The sequence below is a fragment of the Calypte anna genome, chromosome 3, assembly GCF_003957555.1.
Source record: "Calypte anna isolate BGI_N300 chromosome 3, bCalAnn1_v1.p, whole genome shotgun sequence".
In the NCBI taxonomy this organism is placed as follows: domain Eukaryota; kingdom Metazoa; phylum Chordata; class Aves; order Apodiformes; family Trochilidae; genus Calypte; species Calypte anna.
This window is the reverse complement of record NC_044246.1, coordinates 44,766,920-44,779,474: the sequence shown is the minus strand read 5'-3', so window position 1 is coordinate 44,779,474 and position 12,555 is coordinate 44,766,920. Positions and strand designations below refer to the sequence as shown.

The following is a 12,555-nucleotide window of genomic DNA, read 5'->3' as shown; positions in this document are numbered from 1 at the left end:
ATTGTTTTCAAGTGTGTGTGGGGGGCTGTTTAACCCCCACCCTACCCGAGTGCAGTCAAACTGCATTGTCAGAGACCCAAAATACCCCTCGGAGGCTGATTTCCTTGCTGACTCCACATGCCGCTGCCCTCGGGCTGCTCATAAAAGCGGCTGCCAGCGGCAGACACATGGCAGAGCTGCTTGGCTGGGAAAAAACTCTGCTCCCAAGGTTGTGCCGGTGTCACCACGCTGCCTGCTCCCTGCGAGGAGTCTGGTTAGGGGTATTGCTGTCTGTTTGTTGGAGGATAGCATGGGGGATTCGGCATTCAGAGATACACGAGCAATGGTTACCAGCTGTGGGTAAGGCCGGGTTGCAGGGGTGGCTCCAAGTCCATGGCCATAAATTGTCCCCCGTCACAGCAGTTGAGGTTGGCGAGATCTACCTCAGGTGAGACCTTTCTGCTCTGACAATGTTCTGGGGATTTTGGGGGGGTTAGGAAATCTTAGGCCTTTCCCTTCGCTTGCTGGGGAGAATGGGATAAACACAGCTCTGCAGTGAGGATTGTCATTGAAGCCAAAGGGTTCTCTGTTGTGCTGCGGAGGCAGTGGGTGCTGGGAGATCACAGCTCTGTTCTATGGGAGTCTCGGGGTTTATAGGGTCTGGCTTGCCTGTGTCTGTAACACAGCCACTCTCTTCCAGCTGCTCCCTGTAGTAACTTTCTACACAAGCTGCTGCTCAGGAGCATATATTTGTTTGGAGGCTCAGGAATCTTAAAAAAATTAAATACAGGACTAGAGGAGGAATTAGAGGCTACTTAAGTACTGAGGTCAGGACTGAAAGACCTGAGAAAGGCAAGTACTGAAATCACAAAAACAGAGCCTCTTGAAGTCAAAGACCCTCCCATAGAAGATTTTTTTTTCTTTTATATAGTCCCCTGAAACCATTAACAGCAGGTTAAGCCTGTATCACAGATGGCACTGGTCTAGCTCTATTTTGGGAGGCAGAAATTCCTCTATCACAAAACAAGGGACAGAGGAAGTGGACAGAATATTTTTAATATGTTCAGCAAGCAGAAAAAGGATTTTAATATAGTGACAAAAATTAGTATGTTCCTTGAGTATCTGCTTTTATTTTTAAGGAGCTATTTCCTGACAGGAAACCCCCTCTTTGCAGGTGAGCCCTGAGAGAAAGGGCATCTTCCCAGAGGCATCTGCCAGCAATCCAAACTCACCTTGTAATTCCTTGCTTTGCAAAACCCCTGGACTGCTTCCTCCGGAGTCCTTTTTCTTGAGGTAGAAATGCGATTTGCTATTGAGTCCGTGTGAGACCACACGCGCCAATATTGCTGCCGTCCCTTTGTTGTTTTTTTTAAGAAAAAAAACAAAAACACAACCAAACAAAAAACGTCTTTGGTGGTAGGCATCTGTTCCCCGCTGCTCCTGGGACTTCTTCCTCGGTAAACTGTATATATTCGGATGTGCTTCTCAGCCGGGTAGAGTCCGGCAGCGCATTAAAGGATGGTAAAAACTCCCGCTGAGAGGCGGAAAAAACCCACCCAAGTATTTAAGGTCTGTTCTCCCGGCAAAAGGGAGAGACGAAAGCCGGAACCAGCGAGGGGCGAGGCGGAGCTCGGAGGGGGTACCGGTGGGGCCAGAGCCTTTTGCCCCATACCCTCGGGGCGACCCGCAGCTCCCCCGTGTGGGGAACACACCCGCTCCTCCCCGAGACCCCGCTGCCCGCAAGCCGGGAGGAGCGGGGAACTGGAGTAGTGAGGTGAGGGGCGCGTTTCACCCCGTGTTAAGAGGGAGGCAAAGCAGGCGCTGGTTTTACTGGGGATGAAGGGAGTTCCCCAAGTCTCCGTGGACAGGGTGCAGGAGACTCCTCTGCTTGAGACCGGCAGGGATGGGGTGCGCGATGCTTCCCTCCCCTGCCCTGGACTTGCAGTCCCTTCTCTCGGTAAGGCCGGGACACTACGCCTGAGCTCCCCAGACCCTTGAGCCGGGCAGGGACAAACTCTAATCAGTATTACACCTTCGAGAAGCAGCCCCGGGTGTGCCTGACCCTTCCCTCTAATAACGCTCCACGGGTCTGGATTGCTCTAATACACATCTCGGGGCTGTCGGGATCTTGCTACGTGATGGTGGTTTTGATTTTCTGGTATGTCACGACATGTCAGGTTTGTTGAGCGTTTTGTAAAAAAGGTGCCGAGTTTGCTTCAGACCTCGCCACACAAAAATAGCTGTACGTTTCTTTCTAAATCAAAACACGAAGCAGCTGCTCGCCTTCACCGAAATTACTGACGCTCCGTGAGCAGCCGGCGCTGGACTAGACAACCAGCCCCTCCTCCAGCCCCTCTGCTGTGCCCGGTTTAGCCGTCCCTTTGCCAGCCCGGCGACAGCAGCTGTCCCGAGAGAGCACCCGTCTGGCGCCGCACCGAAAGGGAAGAGAGAGGGTGACAAGGACCCCGGAGGAAGGGGGGACACCCCTTCCATGCCCCAGGCCGATGTAGGGCTCATCCCGGGGTGCGGTGCAGTTCATCCCGTCTCCAGGGACACGTCGGGGCGACCTGGATGACCGGGGCTCTCTCGGCTTTTCCTTTCTAGCTCCCCGCCACTAGGATCCCCCAGATCTCTCCGCGGGGGCCGGCGAGGCTCCCAAAGCCGGGGGGCGGGGGCGGGAATCCCCCCTTTCTGCGTACGCCCCGTCTCTAGGTGCGGACTCCTCCAGAAGCTCCGCCGGCATCTCCCCTCCTCCCCCTTCTCCTCCTCTCCACACACCCACACGCTCTTCCCCGTCTCTCCTCCCCGCTACTCCACAGTAGAGTGTTTTTTGCAGCTTGTGCAGCTCCTGAGAAAGGAGGTGTTCAAGCTTTTGGTTTTCCTCCCTTTTTTTTTTTTTTTTTTTAATTTTTATTTATTTTATTTTATTTTTTTATTTCCCCCGAAGCGGACCCTTTCGGAGGAGCAGTAGCAGCCGCGGACACGCCGGGGCCGAGCAGGGAGGATGGCCGGGGGACGCCTCCCGGGGCTACTCCTCTTCCTTTTGCGTGAGTACCCGCGGCGGCGAGTCGCGACACGGAACCCTGTCGCGATGAGGCAGCCGCTGGCGCCGAGATAGATCCGGTGCTGCCAGAGCACCGGCCCTGCTTCACCGCCACTGGCTGCCCCACCTCCTCTGCCCTCTCTATCGCGACAAGGGATGCCCCGTCGCGACCGGGGGTCTTACTCCAGCGGGCTCGGGGTGCGGGTTGTTGTGGTGAGCGGACAGAGGATTAGGGCAAAAGGCCGCGGCGCTCAGCTCCTCTCCGTCCGCAGACGCCGCGGCTCGCCTGGCTGCCGAGCAAGAAGTTGAAAATCTCTCCGGGCTCTCCCCTAACCCCGAAAAGGACATTTTCGTGGTGCGGGAAAATCGGACGACGTGTCTGATGGCGGAATTCGCCGCTAAGTTCATCGTTCCCTACGACGTGTGGGCCAGCAACTACGTGGATGTGAGTGGGGGTCCGGGAAGGGGTGGAGGGTATTCGGGGGCGGCCGGGGCTTGGGTTGGCAGCGTTGCAGCCGCGGTTGTCAAGGCAGGACCGGTGATAGAGGGAGGTAGGGGGGGGGTTGGCCCGAGGCAGGAATGAATCTGCCAGTAGTTTTGGAAAGTCCTTTACTCCTTCTGAAAGACATTCAGCCTGGAATGGGGGTGATGCTGTGCCGCCCCCCTGAGTCCCCCTTCCCGTTTGCAGATGATCACGGAACAAGCCGATATCCCACTGTCGAGGGGCGCCGAGGTGACGGGCAAGTGTGGCAGCAACGAGTCAGAGCTGGAGATCTCCTGGATGGAGCAAGCCTACACCCTCAAACTCTTCTTCCTGAAGGTACGGGGCTCGCCCCCGTCTCTCCCGGGAGCTGGGGAGAGGGTACGCGTATGTTCAGGCTCTTAAATGATTGTGTTTTGGCAGGAGGGACACAACACGTCCCGGGGGCAGGAGGCTTTCTGGAGGCTCAGCCGGGTCCAGTTCACCTACGACACCCGGGAGCGCACCTACTTCAAGGAGCCCGTCAACCGTAAGTCCTCGGGGGAAAGGGTTCTAAAAGGGTTTTAAAGGGGATCCCCGAGGTCTGGCGAGCACCAAGCAGATGGGGGGGGGGGGGGGAGAGGGCAGGGGGAAGGGAAGGGGCAGCGACGACACAGACACCCCGCGGGCTAGTTTGCTTAGTGCAGTTTAAATGGGAAAGAAACCCCAATTTCCCCGACAAAACCGGGACCACGTGCCGGTTTTAAAACCGCATTTTGGTGGTTTTGGTTTTTTGGATTTTTGTTGTTGTTGTTGTTGTTGTTGTATTTTCTGTTTTGTATTTAGTTTTGGTTTGGTTTTATTTTTTGGGGGGGGTGTTGGTTGGTTGTTTCCCCTTCCTCCCTTTTTTATAGAATCATAGAATTGGCTGGGTTGGAAGGGACCTGAGATCATCGAGTCCAACTCTTTTACCACCGTTGCGGTTGCTAGACTATGGCACGGAGTGCCACATCCAGTCTCTTTTTAAATATCTCCAGGGACGGAGAATCCACTACTTTTGTTTCTTTTTGCATCACCTCGGGCCCCGTGGGAGGAGAACCCAACCTCTGCGCGATTTCTGCGCTGCCCCAGGCCCTCCCAGGGGCACCCAGGGGCCTGAGGGGGGTGGGTAGCCGGGCAGAGGTCCATCCAGACGGGAAAAAATAGTCTCCTTTCTTGCGGGAGATATTTTTTAAGGTTAATTATCTCCTCTGTTCTGATGATGCTTGAATAGGTGGGAAAGTAGCAGTTTCCCAAGATAAGGATGAGATCAACACCATTATCCATACCCCTACACACCTCCACACCCAACAGCCCCCTCTTTTCTCTCTGGGTTTCCTTTCTTTTGGATCTCATTTTGTTTTTATTTCAGTTCCTCTCAGAAATGAGTTGTCTTGTATTGAAATACTTGAATTGAATACAATGAAAATACTATCATTTGTAAATTGTTCTTCCACAAGATTGCTGGACTCCAATGGTGCATTAAGACTTTGTAGCATAAGATGCACTGGACATGGAGCTGTTTTTTCCACTGGTGTTTTTACTGTTTATGTCCCCAAAACACGGTGGTGGCCATGCCTCATCACCTCTGCAAATGCAAAACACTGATTGCCTTTCTGTGCTGCTGAAGAGGAACAAAGGGCTGCAGAAGAGTGGGAGGTGGAAGGCATCCCTCATTCCACCTTGCTGAGTCGATATTTGGCCTTCAGTTATAAAACAAGCATGAGGTGATGGGAAAATATTTTCTTGTAATCTATACTTGAGTGAAACGATCATGTTGTATTTTCAGGAAAAGTGTTATGACCTGTTTTGCTTTGTAGTGAGGTCCCCAAATTGCACTGCTCTTTCCCGCTTGAATTCAGAGCCCAACTGCAGCTGCAGGAATTGCTGTTTCCCAGGAGTAGGCAGTATGAGCACAGTCCCAGGCTGAAACCTGCATAAACATCAATAGAAGCCATCACTCTGACTTTATGGACCTGGGACCTGCTTGTAGTTGGCATCGGCAGAGCTAGCTCTCCCCTTTGTGCTGGCAGGACTGTACAATTCCAACCCTCTGTTCCTGCTTATGGGGAGGCAACCAGAGTGCAGGAAGTGCCATGGCTGTTTGGGGGTGCCATGCTGAAAGCCTGGTCCCTCCCCAAGAGAAAATGCTGCAGTAAGAGCAGCGGAGCGTGTGGCTGCTGCATTGCACACCGCCTGCATATCCTCCTGTTCCATTCATTAGCTTTGTTAATAAAGTCACCTCGATTCCCAGAGATGGGACCTGACCTTTGCTGTTTCTGCCCCTTGGCCAGCTGGGAAGCACACAGCCAGCTCGCACCGGCTCTCTGCTCTGGTCACCCCAGCGGGGAAGTCCTATGAGTGCCAGGCACAGCAGACCATCTCCCTCACCTCCAGCAACCGCCAGAAGTCTGTGCAGCTCTTGCTGTCAGAAGTGCGTGTCCAGCCCTTTGACATCACCTCGGATTTTGTCTTCAGTGAAGGTAAGGCATGGGGCAAGGGCATGTTCTGTATCCCTGAGGTGTTGATACCGCCACAGCCTTTGGGAGTGGCACAATGTACTTCATGAATCTGGGCCCAACCTTTATCACTTTGCCCTCTTTCCAGCGGGTTGTCAGTGTTCCCCGTTGTCCCTCCAAGCCATTCCCTGCCTCCATGGTCCGCTAGAATCCTTCACAAATTCAGCCCAGCTGCTATTTGGTCAAAACACGGGCTACTGTTGCGTGTACATTGGCTTCTGTATAAGGACGTATTTATCTGGGTTGCCAGCAAGCCCCAACACTGCCTAGTCCCTGGGGAGCCATGCAAGGCTTGGGTATCTCCTCTGCGGCATGGAAGGTGCTTTGGTAGAGCTGCAGGAGCTTTTTAAGGCTTCTGCACAAAGAGGAAAGCTTGGGGATGCAGAGGGAAGAAATACTCGCAATGCACATTGCTGGCTGGTGTTTGATGAATGCTCATTACAAGGGTGAAGGAGGCATAGCAAGGACTTCAGCAGTGCACCCTGTGCACCAAAGACATGGGACATTGTTCCTCATCTTAGGTTTCTTCAATATTAACTCTTTGTAAAAGAAAATTTGAGTTAACATGTGCTGTTCTTATCAAAGTGTTCTACTGAAGTCAGCTGCAATGCTCCACAGGGCAGAATTCCTGCAACTTCTGTCTGCCTTTATTCTGAGGAACCCACAGTACCCCTCCTCCCTAGCTTCCCCCTTTTCCATCAGGTTAAACGAAGGAATGTGAACATGCTTGCCTGAGTTAAGGCTTAGTTCCCTTTTTTAATATTATCTTAGCAAACGACTTTACTATTGTAACAAGTAAGATTTCTAACAGAGGGATTTAAGAGCAACCAGGGAAATGGTGGTGTTATTTTTGAGCCTAGCATTGAAGACACAGGGCTTCCTTATTTTGCATGTGGGAAATATTTTAGAACACAATAAAAAAACCCAGCACTGACTACAGAGCCGAGCACTTAACACTCATGACTCACATTCCTTCAACTGATGTAGTAAACACATGCTATTCTGTACACTGGCTCTTGCATGACTGAATTACTCATGGCCAGTGTAGTACGGAGTAGATTTTCACTATGGGCACAAAGAAATTATTTTTTTTTCTCCCATGCCAATGTAGTACTGCATTTTGCATAGGTTACAGGCAGAAAGGGGTAAGATTTAATAGTTTCCTATAATTTTTTGTTGGTACATCTTCATCCTCCTCCCGTGGATCCAGGCTTTCTGCACTCAGGTTTTGGTTGGACAGATGTTAGAGGATGCGAAAAGAATATTTAAAATGGTTAAGTCTGGACTCAGTTTTAGCTGCTTTGTCTCTGTGATACCAAACCTGTCAAGTTTGAGAGCTCACAATTAAAACAACCAAACTTGGAGTTTGGTTGCCAAAGGGAACTATTTGCCTTTTTCATTATGTTCTCTTTCGTGTCAGGCAGAAAATTTATTTCGGGGTTTGGTTTGGTTTGGTTTTTTTTCCCTTTGTGGTTGCAGTTTGGTCACAAAGAGACCCCAGCAGGTTTAGCAATAAACTCAAGTGGGGAATTCCTCCTCCTGAGAAAGTTTCTCTCTGTCAAGCTTTCTGGGGTTATTTTTGGTTGTTGTTGTTGTTGCTCTCATTATTCAATGACACTTCCTTTTGTTGAATTCCACTGGAAGTTAAATAGCAAAGAGGACCTGGAGAGGAGTGCTGGAGATGCCCAAGGGCTCATTTATCAATGAAGCTTCACACGAAGCTCTGTCGCATTTCCCCACCAGCACTGCGGACCAGCGTGTCCTTCGCACGGGCATGGCAAAACATGAGTCTTTGTGGGGTCTGAGAATCAGTGCCAATCTTAAATTACAGTAATTAGCCCTCTCCTTTTTGGTTCATTAATTTCTCATTAGGTAAAATTCCTATTAATTATCAACAAGCTACAGAACATTTCAAAATATTTTAGAATAGAGAACAAGACCTGCCAGAGCAGAAGAATCACTGAGATTCTTCTCAGGAGGGTCTCTTACCACAAAGAAACAGGGAGAAAGGTTTTTTCTTAGCTCTAATACTGTGCTGTCTGGTATAGATTAAAATGATTGTTAGGGCATGGTTGGATTATTTTTTTAATGCTTAAACTCATGTGCTAGAATATTTTTTTTTTATTAAAAAAAAGACTGTTTACAACTCTTACAAATGCATGCGTATATATATAACTGTACATAAATCTCTATGTATTTGCCTTCATCATTACAGGAGCAGCAAAACCATTTTTTTCTTTCAGAGCTTGGAAAAATTTAGGTTTTTTATGAGGGAAAATGTGTAGAAATTTTTCAGCTTAAAAGATCAGCAAAAAGGGAGATGGATCAAGAGAGTGAGAGGAGAGCATTTAAATTGGTGAAAGAACCCCACAGAAGTTCTCAGCCTTTTGTTTTTAATGAAAATAAAGCAAAATAATAATGCAAAGGGATACAAAGGCTGAGAATGAGGGACTGGGGTTCTTGGAGGATTTGTCTCTCTCCAAGAAACACCAAATATTGGCTGCATTTTCTTAAGGGTTCTTGACACCAAGTAACTCCTCTCTGCAAGGCATTTGGGCACATTTTAAAAAATGTTAATTTTTTTTTTTCCCCTCTCCTTTTTTTCTGTAAGCTGATAACTTATGAAAACCCATCTCAAAAATCCATCCAATGGTAACAGATACAACTGGGCTCTTTTTCCATCCCTTCAAACAGCCCCTGCATCATTTCTCTGGCTTGCGGTGGCTGGCAACTGCAGGAAAACGGGAAAATGCTGATTTTTCTGCCGTGCTGCTGTTTGTTCTGCAGCAGGATGCTGAAACAAGAACATGGGCCTGTTGGGTGGTTTCATAGCCTAGTACTGAAACTGGACGAGCACTCACCATAGAAACCGTGGCAGTACGTGAGGCTGGGTGCTGCGTGGTGTCGGAGGAGACACAGCACAAAAGAACAATGAGGAATGCACCTAAATGCTGGCTTTGTGTCTGCCTGCAGTCTTTGTTTGATGGGACCAGGGCTGTGGGGTGGCACAAGCTGGGTTTGGCACCTCTCCAGCACAGGGGTGACCCCACGGGGTTCAGGGTGCAGCAAAACTCCCGGCGTCGCCGTAACTTTTCACGTAGTTAAAATTTGCCAGCGACCTTTTTGCTTTCCCGGGCTGAGGGTAGAACCCAGTGACCTGAAGCAAAATACTCGAGAAAAATCAGATGGAAAGGGTTGTTTTCCTGCAGAAGGCTTTGATTTAAAATACAGAGCAGTTCTCTCTGCGCCGGTGTTTCATTTGCCACGTATCAACCAGCCCACCTGCCTGCACTGTGCTCAATGGGGCTGAGTGTCCCAATTTGTGTGTCGTGGACTTGATTCAAACATTTTCCCCCTCCTGCTCCCCATTTGAATTTTTCTTGGCTGTTAGACCAGGGATGATACCTGTTACCTGCCCCTCCTTGGGGTTGTGGACCTCTGCAATGCTTTGAGGTGTTGGGGTGAAAAATGCCTTATAAATATTACAGTATGCTGTTAGAAAGGTGAAAATATTTTTTATAAAGCGATGCTTTTAACATTATATTAATGTTAAATACAATATTCATCCTCCCAGCAGTCAGCATCTGGAGAGCCTTCGTTCCGCTGCAGATGTGTTTGTGTTTAGCATTTGCCTGTGCCTCTGTGCTGGGTCCCTCACAGCCCAATTCCTGTTCTCCCTATGCTCTCCAAAGAGCCAAGGTTTTGGTGATCTGCTCCAAAAGGAGCAAATGGATGTACCTGGTGGGGAGGTGCTGTTGGTAAGGCAGGAGATTGCTCTCTGCAAGGCTGCAGAGTGACTTCTGCACCGGAAAGTGCATCAGGGGAGAGGAGAATGATTTGTGGATGTGCTGCTGGAGACACTGTGAGGTGTTTTTTTTGGTTTTTTTTTTTTTCCCTTTTAATGCTCTTTTAAAGTGTCAGGATAAAGAACTCTCTTCCTTGGCTGCTTGCAAGAATTGACACCTTTTTGAGTTCTGACTCACTTAAATACAGCCGTGGTTTTCTGAGGATGCCAGAGTTTTGGCCGCATCCTCTGGAGCATTTCGTGCCCTGCAGCTGGTTTGCCTTGGCAAAAGATGGAAATTCAAACGTTGAAAGCAAGCGTGTTGCAGTTGGGTTATTCCCCTGGGTCACAGCACAAGTGCTTTCAGCTTTACCTTCTGCACTGCCTGCAGACCCCTACGATCACCCCATTCTCTCATCACCCCAGTGATGTCTAGGGGTGCCAGCCTGCTGCTGCAGCTCTGCCTTGGTTAGTCTAGTCAGGCCTTAGCATCCAAAGCCAGAAAGAATTTCTTAAAGCTCTAGAAACCCAGTTTGGGGACCTTAATAATAATCAGGGTTTTTTTTCCCCCATTCTCCTTAATACAAACAAACCAAACCCCTGCATTGCAGCAATTGCTGAATCGCCTGGAACACAGTCCTGGTGATTAATCACTCCTCTGGTGAAACGGTGAGCAACTGGAACTGAGAAGGGCATTTTTTTTTCTTGTTAGACTGTATTTCACTTTTACTTTTTTTGTTTCACTTAATTTGCAGCTCAAAACATTTCCTAATGGCATCCCTGTGAGCCTGGTGATGGGACTAGGGCTCTGTGCTTGGAGGTCCTGGAAGTGCAGCACCATTAAGTCCCTGTTGTCACCTCCTGCCTGGGCCTGGGGAGTCTCAGGGTTTTTCCTGCTCTTTGGCACCTGCCCTTAGATTTGCAGAGCATTTGCTGTTTGTGGTTACTGCAGATATCCCCATCTTGGAATCAGCTGTCCGGGGAACCCATCTGGATGGTCTTTAATGATGAGAGGAATGCCCTTTGTAGCTGCTCATCTAAAAGGCAGCAGGTGTTTGGTTTGGGTTTCATTTGTTTTGGGGTTTTTTAAATTGTCTTTTGGGTTTGTTTTTTTTAAAAGTCTTTGCTGTTTTCATTGTTTTCAGCACAATTCTAGTACTGTAAAGAAGATGATCCAGGGACCAGAGCACTGTCACTCCTGTACCCCATAAGTTTTTCTTTCCAGAGGGGACATTTTTCTCCCTTTTGGTCTAGCAGCCCCATCTTGGCAGCATCAGCTGTGCCTATCCATCGGCACAGATAAGCAAGAGTCCCACAGGGGGAAAAATAGAAATTTGTGATCTTTTCAGTTCAGGCCTGAAGTAGGTTGTGGAAGCAGAAGGGAGCTGAACTGGGATTACTAGCCTAGCATGTTTGATGGCTGTGCCTTTGCAAGCCTAAACAGAAAAGTGCTTTTCTATTAGCTGTGGTTATTATTATTTTCTACTGGTTTATTAGACTATGACAAGGACTCATAGGCCAGAAAGAACACTGGGGAAGGTCATATTGCTTCTGCTCACATTTGACAAAAAAAGTGGGATGCCAGGATGCAGTTTGACCATGAACACACATGTGCTCTGCCAGGGCAGGTGAGTTCCCCATGGGGAGCTGATGGATTGTGAAGACTGGGGCTGTCAGATTGCTGTCAACTTGCAGATAGAGTAGGAAAACCTTCTAATGTTGAGGAGGCTAAGTCCAATGCAGGACTAAAAACTTACTGATGCTGAGGTGGCTGGTATCATATTTGTGGGTTCTGTAACTAAACAATGCAAACCCTCAGCCATAGTCAAGAAACTTGTACTTTTGCTGTCCTGTTCCCAGCAAGGCCATTGCTGGATGGCTGTGGCAGAGGTCTGAAGAGGAGCTGTGGCCACAAAAGCATTTCTACCCACCACATTGGCTGGTTTGTTGGTTACCTCTCCCTGCAGACCCTGTGTTGTGACTGTGATTTCACCCTCCTCCAAAGCCAAGTGATTTTCTCCCTGGGACTCCAATGGTGATTCCTGTCTCTTCTTGCTGCTGTTTCTCCTGTCCAGGGACCCCCTGCGTGGAGCTGTGGCTCTGGGGAGGTTGGTTTGTTACTGCAGCAGGAGTTCAGATCTGCAATGTCTTGTTAATTTTTCTTTTTTCCTTCTTTCCCTGCAGAACACAAGTGCACTGTGGACCAAAGGGAGCAATTAGAAGAAACCCTGCCTCTGATTCTGGGCCTGATACTGGGGTTGGTTATTGTGATAACCCTCTGTGTTTACCATATCCACCACAAGCTGACAGCCAACCAAGTGCAAATCCCTCGGGACAGATCTCAGTACAAACACATGGGATAGGGAGACAGAATTGAGCAGCCCAAATATTTATCAGGTAGAAAAAGCAAAAGCACTTTTTTCTAAGGGTGAGGGGAAGGCTATGGGGAGGGGGCGAGAGAGGGTATTCACAACTCCTAATCATGGATATTTCCTGGAGGCACTCATGTTAAGGTTGGGTTTTATTAGAGTCAGTGCAGAGACAGCTGCCTCTGCAAGGAGACTTGAAGCATCTGATTTTAGGAGTCATGTCTGTGGCAGTAGGTGATATGAATACCTTCTTAAGCAGCTGGGCTGATCATCTGGAAACAGAAATGCTTCACATGTCAAAGTTTAACACTGGGGCCAAAATTAGCTGCTTTTTTTTTGGTTTGTTTGTTTGTTTTATTTTT

General features: G+C 48.9%; 1 protein-coding gene across 1 annotated transcript; it reads left to right on the top strand.

Annotated features, from left to right (window-relative positions):
- Positions 1–2,890: 2,890 nt before the first annotated feature.
- LAMP5 (lysosomal associated membrane protein family member 5) lies at positions 2,891–12,244 on the top strand. Its single transcript, XM_030448208.1, has 6 exons — positions 2,891–3,026; positions 3,295–3,467; positions 3,711–3,842; positions 3,927–4,032; positions 5,816–6,004; positions 12,009–12,244. The coding sequence occupies exons 1-6, from the start codon at positions 2,984–2,986 to the stop codon at positions 12,185–12,187; spliced, it is 822 nt and encodes a 273-aa protein (XP_030304068.1). The 5' UTR covers positions 2,891–2,983; the 3' UTR covers positions 12,188–12,244.
- The last annotated feature ends 311 nt before the right edge of the window (positions 12,245–12,555 follow it).

Excerpts from the sequence above, each read along its gene's own strand:
- LAMP5 (XM_030448208.1), top strand. The coding sequence starts at position 2,984 with ATGGCCGGGGGACGCCTCCCGGGGCTACTCCTCTTCCTTTTGC. Across the intron at positions 3,027-3,294 it reads GCTACTCCTCTTCCTTTTGC|ACGCCGCGGCTCGCCTGGCT; the intron begins GTGAGTACCCGC and ends CTCCGTCCGCAG. Across the intron at positions 6,005-12,008 it reads GGATTTTGTCTTCAGTGAAG|AACACAAGTGCACTGTGGAC; the intron begins GTAAGGCATGGG and ends CTTTCCCTGCAG.